Here is a 7,729-nt window from a genome sequence, read left to right as displayed (position 1 = left end):
TATATTAATATATATATATATATATATATGATACATACATGTATCGGATATATAAGCTCAGAACAGTATATCTAAACTTCTAACATACAGGATCGTAGTGGTGGATATTACCAGCTCTCAACTTGCGAAGCAGACCATGAATTTTAGAGAGAGAGAAAATTGTAACACGCATTTGTCCGTTTATCCATAGCACACCCAAAACCCATACCGTAAACGACGGGCCGCTTATGTCCTCAATCCGCACGCACTGCAGCACAGAGCGGTAGAACTTGAAGGTGGTCTCTGTCTTGATGGGGTCGTTGGGGTCAATGCCTGGCAGTGACAGCATCAGCAGATTGACCAAATGCTCACCCCCCGACGGATAGACCGATTTACTGCACTTAGGAACAATGCGAGATGACCGTTAGTAAACCTTAAAACTCAAAACCCTAAAACACATTACCCCTAAAATCCAAAAGCAATGCTGGACGTTAGTGTACGCCCACAGGATAAGCCAGGGATATTGACCATATTAGTAAACCCTAAAACCCTGAAGCAATGATGAATTCTAAAACCCCACCCCAAACCACGAAAGCAATGCTGGACGTTGGTATATGTGCACATACTATGCACATGTCCTACTACCGTTAGTGTACGTGCGCACATATGTCATATGAAGAACTATTCTGATGGACCAGAGAGGTAGGAAACACCCTTATTCCTAAAACCCAGCACATCACACAGCACATAGGGTGGTAAACCTAAAACCCTAAAAACTTACGAAAAACATAACACCAACACACGAAAAACCATACCTAAGTAACGGCCTGGCCACAAAGCACAGACAGCCCAAAGCCGCGAGTGTCTGGTGAGACTCAGTAAGCGTCTGTAGTGCAGGATACACACTCTCCAACAACTGCGGCAGAATAGCCTCAGGACAGATGTACGCCAACAGCTTATGGGCCAAGGCAGAGGTCATGACCATACTATGCGACTTAGAGAAGAGAGCCGGTACTAAAACAGGCGACATACTACACACAACAAACAAACGAACGAACGAACGCAGGAAGGAAAGAGGGAGAGAGGTGGGGGAGGTCAGAGATATACATACGAAACCCTAAACCCTCGGTGCAGGAGGTCAGGGACATAGATATAGCGGACAAGCGACACGACGCTTCAGTAGGAAAGCGGTGGGGTGGGCGTATCAGCAACTGAAGGAACGAGAGATGAGGGGTGGACAGGCGAACATCAACCAGTGGCACATTATACACTGGAACGAAACTAACCCTTTAAGCCTAGCACAGTAACACTCTTCAATCTATAAACCCTAAACAGCCCTACAACACCAGCACAGTACGCAAACAACCACTCTCACAAACCCTAAAACCCCCAAAAACCCTAAGCAGTCCTACCAGTCCGCAAAAGCCTTGCGCTGGGGGTCTTGCAGGCGCAGGTGGGGTGGGGTAGGGCACTGTGGCTTTCGCTCCTTCTTCAGCCGATCGCACACCTCAGAGCACAGACAATACAGCACCTGCGCCAGACGACCCTGCCAGGCGCCACTGTTGGAGGGGTGGAAGAAGGACTCGGTAGCACGCAGCAGCGCACGCAGCAGCTCAATGACACGGCCTGGCAGAACGGGGCATGGGGGGAAATGGGACATGGGCGGTCCAAAAAGTATGGAATAGGTTCAAAAAGTATGGAATAGGTCCAAAAAAGTATGGAATAGGGCAAGGGCATAGAAGGGGTGCGTAAAAGGATGATTTATAGAATATTGCAATCCAGGTTTTTATCTTGAATGTACCTTCAGGCGAGAGCAGCCATGCCACGATGGCACACATGCGTTTGATTGTGTGCTGTCCTTCCCCGTCTGGTAATAGCAACACCTGCACCAACAGAACACACATAAAGGATTAACATCCACTGCAACATGCGCAAACCAGCAACATCCTCCATAACATGTACAGCGCATTGCATGTGTCATATTAGTTTTAGGGGTTAAAGGTTTTAAGAACAAAGCATTACATGGGTAATATTAGTTTTAGGGTTTTAAGAAAGTATTGTACGCGTCATGTTAGTAAACACGGAGTCACCTATTCCACAGACATCGGCAACAACGGACCGAAATAAAACAGATACATCGCACCACACAACACTTGAAGACGAGGCAGACATCACCAGCCGAAAACACTGGACTATCATCTGCATGAATTTAGAGGAAACAAACCCAAAAATTGTAAAACCATGACATCCTAAAACTCTCACAGCACAAATCACTAGAACCCTACAACACATTAAAACCCAAAAACCCTAAATGCTCCCACACACCTGTGCACCTGAAGACATTGCTGCGCGGTGGTCTTTTGGTGCGGCACTCGCACCCACAGGCAAGTTAAGTGATGACAAGAACTTATTAAACAGAAAGTCCAAATGAGGCTCAAGCAGCGCATGTACCTCAGCTGTGGGTTGGCCCTGCGATGGAGCCATGAATTGTATACATATGTGGAAAATTAGAAATGAATGTATATGAACCTACATGCATATATTATGGTGGTATAAATACACACATATACATACATACATATATCTACATACATGCATACATACAAACTTACATACATACATGCAAATATATATATATACATACATATATATATATATATATATATACATATACACACATATATATATATATATATGTGTGTGTGTGTGTGTGTGTGTACTCACTCAGACAACCACACGGCATCTCAGTATGTACACATACCGTGATACACTTATTATACACTATACGAACACATGTGCATAAATTAAAATAGACTAGCAATAGACTAGCAATTCAAACACTTATAATGATATCCACATAACATATACAAACGTAGTCATAAGCAGTAACCAGTGTATTTTCTACACATATATGTACCTTTAGGGTTTACAAAAACCCTAAACCGTAGAAACCCTAAACATCTGTGTACCTTGACCAGTCGCGCGATGAGTCTGAGCCACTGACCATTCCACGTGCTGACGTCATCGCGCACCCATCCCCACACATCAAACACCCAGTCCAACCACAGCTCATGGTGCGTGGGCTTTCCTTCGACGTGATTGGTGGGTAAAAATAGAACAAGCCACCCCTGGGCATCGAACAGCACCACGTCGTGTGGACAGAGTTTGGACTGGAACTCGTCCAAGATCTCACGCGTTGCGCTTTCGGGAAAGAACCGCCGCGCAGCCTCAACTAGCTTCACAATCGCTTCAATGGGTCAGTGCGAATGGGAAGAAGACAAACTGTGAGGACTGAGGGAATCTAAAACCCTAAAACCCTAAAACCACATACCGGTGGAGGGTGCCTACTGTAGTAGTACTGAGGAAATTGGGTGTGGGGTTGTACAATTGAGAGATGCAGAGTTGTCAGTTGCGCAGCGGAGAGTGACCAACTGATTGGAACAGATTAAAAAACATGCACACCACCTGCCATTGACATGTGATGTGACGTAAACGCAGGCGCTACTGGTGTCAACAGATGAGAAATCACAACACAGCACACACCCACGGACGACACCGCAGTATATGGCACCACAGACAACTTCCATTGCAAATTGCGCAAGGACTGAGCTCTACACCCAAGTACCAGGGACCAGGAATAAGACTAGGACTAGGACTTAAATTAAAACTAAATATGACTAGGACTAGAACTGAAACTAGAACTAGAACTATGACTAGTACTAAGACTAGGACTAGGACTAGGACTAGGACTAGAACTGAAACTAGAACTAGTGTTAGGACTACGACTAGGACTACGACTACGACTAGGACTCAAATTAAAACTAGATATGACTAGGACTAGAACTGAAACTAGAACTATGACTAGTACTAAGACTATGACTAGAACTGAAACTAGAACTAGAACTAGGACTAGTACTAAGACTAGGACTAGGACTAGAACTAGAACTAGGACTAGTACTAAGACTAGGACTAGGACTAGAACTAGAACTTAAACTAGAACTAGAACTAGTGTTAGGACTAGGACTAGGACTAGGACTCAAATTAAAACCAGATATGACTAGGACTAGAACTGAAACTAGAACTAGAACTATGACTAGTACTAGGACTAGGACCAGGACTAGGACTACGACTAGGACTAGGACTAGGACTAGAACTGAAACTAGAACTATGACTAGTACTAAGACTAGGACTAGAACTAGTGTTAGGACTAGGACTAGGACTAGAACTGAAACTAGAACTAGCGCTAGGACTAGGACTAGGACTAGGACTGGGACTAGGAAAAGAAATATAACTGAAACTGGAACTAGAACTAAGACTAGAACTGGAACTAGAACTAGGACTAAAACTAGGATAGGATTAAAACTAGGACTAGGATTAAAACTAGAATCAGAACTAGAACTGGAACTAGGACTAGAACAAGAACTGGACCTAGACACTCTGACCTACCACTGAGCTACATCTCCCTGACAATGGTACAATGACAGTTAGCAAAAGACCGGCACTGATAGAGTTTTAGGGTTTATACATGACACGGTTAAGCAGCTATTGTTATTGGTGCTCAGCACATGGCGTGGGTGGGTGATACCTGCGCCGTGTTTGTCACGTTGTACATATATGGTAGTCTCTGCCTGACCAAAGTAGATGGTACGCAGAATGTCGTACAGTGGTCGCCATGGCAACTCAATCAGATGCGACGATAAGGACTTTTTCTTTCTGCGGAGTATGCGGGAAAAACAGTGCAGGTGCGTTAACAGCGCGGCAGCACGCGAAAATATGTGCACAGACGAACACAACAATAGATCACACCGACACAGACTAACACGTCATGTAAAGAGACTAACACGTCATGTAAAGTGACTAACACGTCATGTAAAGAGACTAACACGTCATGTAAAGAGACTAATAAGTCAAGTAAAGAGACTAACACGTCATGTAAAGAGACTATCACGTCATGTAAAGTGATGACCACCCTAACACAACAGAAAATCAATACAAAACACTTACAAATCAAATAAACACACACAGCACAACCGACAACACATGACTGCGATGAGTACACAAAAAGCTCACGCAGCACCACTGACTTGCATTCCGTATGCGCCACACACTTTGAGGACACATGTGAATTCAAAGTCAAGACAACATCTCATTCCTTCGATTAAAACCCTATACGCTATAACCCTAGAACAATTGATGGAACGAGCGTGCACTATCATTCGATACACAACGTATCAATAGGCCCGTCCGGCTGTTGGTCGATCTGAATGTCACACAACACATACACTTCTCTTAAGCAAACAGGGCAGTGGCAAAGGAGAACTTACCCATGCGCATGCACGTATGGTCATCATAGGCATAAGCACCACAGACACTGTCTAAATCTCACTCACTAACACAGCCATATGACAGTCACATACACTCACGACCACAGCCAAATGAGTCGCATCCACTCACTAACACAACCAGATGAGTCACATACACTCACTAACATAGCCAGATGAGTCACATACACTCACTAACACAGCCAGATGAGTCACATACACTCACTAACACAGCCAGATGATTCACATACACTCACTAACACAACCAGATGAGCCACATACAGGATCAGTTTGGTCAGGGTGCGTGCAAAGCGCTCTTGCAGATTGAAGTCCAAATTAGGAATAGTCACGAGGCGGTACAGCAGACGCACCAACGGCACCATCTGTTCATGGCTCATGTTACGCTTATGTACCAGAATAAACCTGTAGATAGAAACAGAAGAAACAGGAGCAGCAGAGGGAAGGGGGGGTTAAGTCACACAAGGGAAAGACACTAACACACACACACATACATACATACATACATACATACATACACACACACATACAGAGTATGAACAGTACACACCAACCACCCGCACTAACACACACACAGATACAGAGTATGAACAGTACACACCAACCACCTGCACCAACCACCCAGCAGGAACATTACACACCATCCACATGCATTAAACCATACCCCATGGTCACCTCCACTCAACCGCTAGTGTGGGTCAATAATAACAGTTGCTGATTTCGTACGCCAACTGATAGTTGGGTGTGTGTGTGCGCGAGTGTTGTGCAGCGACTATGTGGCAGTGGGAGGGGGGGGGGGTTAATACAAACCCTAAACCCCTACCACACACAATGTGTGGTGAGACAAAGTGTCCGCAAGTGTTTGGCCTAAACCTCTAAAGCCTGAATCGGTATCCCCATTGTTGTGCGCTTAAACCCTAACTAGCTAAACCCCTAAACACTAGAACCTAAGGACAAATACGTTCGTCGTCTATGAATCACCGTGCATCTCCATACGAACATGCGCACCTTTTCTCATACAGCAGGGTACAGAATTGGACAGGTATCTGTCCTGTCCTGACGGCCCTGCACCACACAAATACTGGTGACACAGCAGACCCTAAAAACCCTAAATCTGGGCAGATCAAAAGTGTGCCACCAAACTCTAGAACTAAGAAATATATAATGAAACCTCAAAACTCAACAAAGACACTGAGCGAGGGCGTTGAGCAGCCCACCGCTGCATGGCGGACATTGCGACTCCAACAGCACCTAAACCCTAATATCCCACGCGATTATATGTGCCAGCCATTCAGACTCAGACGTGAACAAGCAAACGACACCGCACAAGCAAACCAGTCCACATAAACACTAAACACACACACACACACGCGCGCGCGCGCACCCCACATCACACCACAATAAGAATCCAACCAGCAGCACAAGTAGACGCACAGGTGGTGTTGGTGCATATTTGGCAGTGGTTGAGGCGTGCGTGTTGACATACTCGTTGAGGCGCTGCACCCAGAAAGTGGCACCTGGGCTGAGCTCACCCACCAGGACAGCATGGGACAGGCCATCGCACACACCCCGCAACTCCTCCTGTGGCTCATCTGCAAGACAACCCAAGAACACAGGGCAGTCAGCAAACCCCTACCCTACAACCCAAGACATGAGATAGACTACCACGCACTAGCACCGCACAGCAGTCAGCAAACCCCTACTCTACAACCCAAGACACGAGATAAACTACCACGCACTAGAACCACACAGCAGTCAGCAAACCCCTACTCTACAACCCAAGACATGAGATAAACTACCACACACTAGCACCGCACAGCAGTCAGCAAACCCCTACTCTACAATCCAAGGCATGAGATAAACTACCACGCACTAGCACCACACAGCAGTCAGCAAACCTATACTCTACTCTACAACCCAAGACATGAGATAAACTACCACGCACTAGCACCACAGAGCAGTAACGTGAGTCGAAGTGGCCAACGCTCACACGGCATAAACAGAGACATGTGTAAGTAATTAGGATTCAAACGTTAACGTACAATACATACATGACATGCACATGTGTAAGTAATTAGAGTACAAGCGTTAACGTTCAATAGATGCATCACAGGTACAGAGGCATGTGTACGTAATTGAGTTGAGAAATATTTCTCACCTGAATTTATAGAATTTAGTCTGCCAGATTCAAACACAGTGATTCAAATTTAAGTATGGTGGCATATGTCGTCCAACCAAAAAATACAGTAGAATAGGATCACATGCACTAAACTATAAACATATATACATACAGCGTGTGTGTGATTGATTGTGTATACATGTTTGTATATATATAATATGGAATGCTAAATTAAAATAAATATAATTGTAAATATTTATATATATATATATGTTGTGTATGTGTATGTATA

The 7,729-nt window shown here is 44.8% G+C and overlaps 1 protein-coding gene across 1 annotated transcript in view; it reads right to left on the bottom strand.

The window, feature by feature from the left end:
• Positions 1-79: 79 nt before the first annotated feature.
• Positions 80-7,729, bottom strand: part of SARC_05123 (hypothetical protein) — a gene marked incomplete at its 3' end in the record, with an annotated part of 8,843 nt that continues 1,193 nt past the window's right edge. Inside the window, exons 2-11 of the mRNA XM_014301015.1 lie at positions 6,805-6,910; positions 5,583-5,723; positions 4,565-4,692; positions 2,949-3,226; positions 2,305-2,448; positions 1,781-1,862; positions 1,392-1,605; positions 795-1,010; positions 209-374; positions 80-121 (exon numbers count right to left, since the gene is read on the bottom strand). Of these exons, the coding sequence (XP_014156490.1) occupies positions 80-121; positions 209-374; positions 795-1,010; positions 1,392-1,605; positions 1,781-1,862; positions 2,305-2,448; positions 2,949-3,226; positions 4,565-4,692; positions 5,583-5,723; positions 6,805-6,910 (1,517 nt within the window). The remainder of the gene's footprint in view (positions 122-208; positions 375-794; positions 1,011-1,391; positions 1,606-1,780; positions 1,863-2,304; positions 2,449-2,948; positions 3,227-4,564; positions 4,693-5,582; positions 5,724-6,804; positions 6,911-7,729) is intronic.

The sequence above is a fragment of the Sphaeroforma arctica genome (genome assembly GCF_001186125.1).
Source record: "Sphaeroforma arctica JP610 unplaced genomic scaffold supercont1.316, whole genome shotgun sequence".
Taxonomy (NCBI): Eukaryota; class Ichthyosporea; order Ichthyophonida; genus Sphaeroforma; species Sphaeroforma arctica.
The sequence above is the reverse complement of the archived record's forward strand: the minus strand, read 5'-3'. Positions and strand labels throughout refer to the sequence as shown.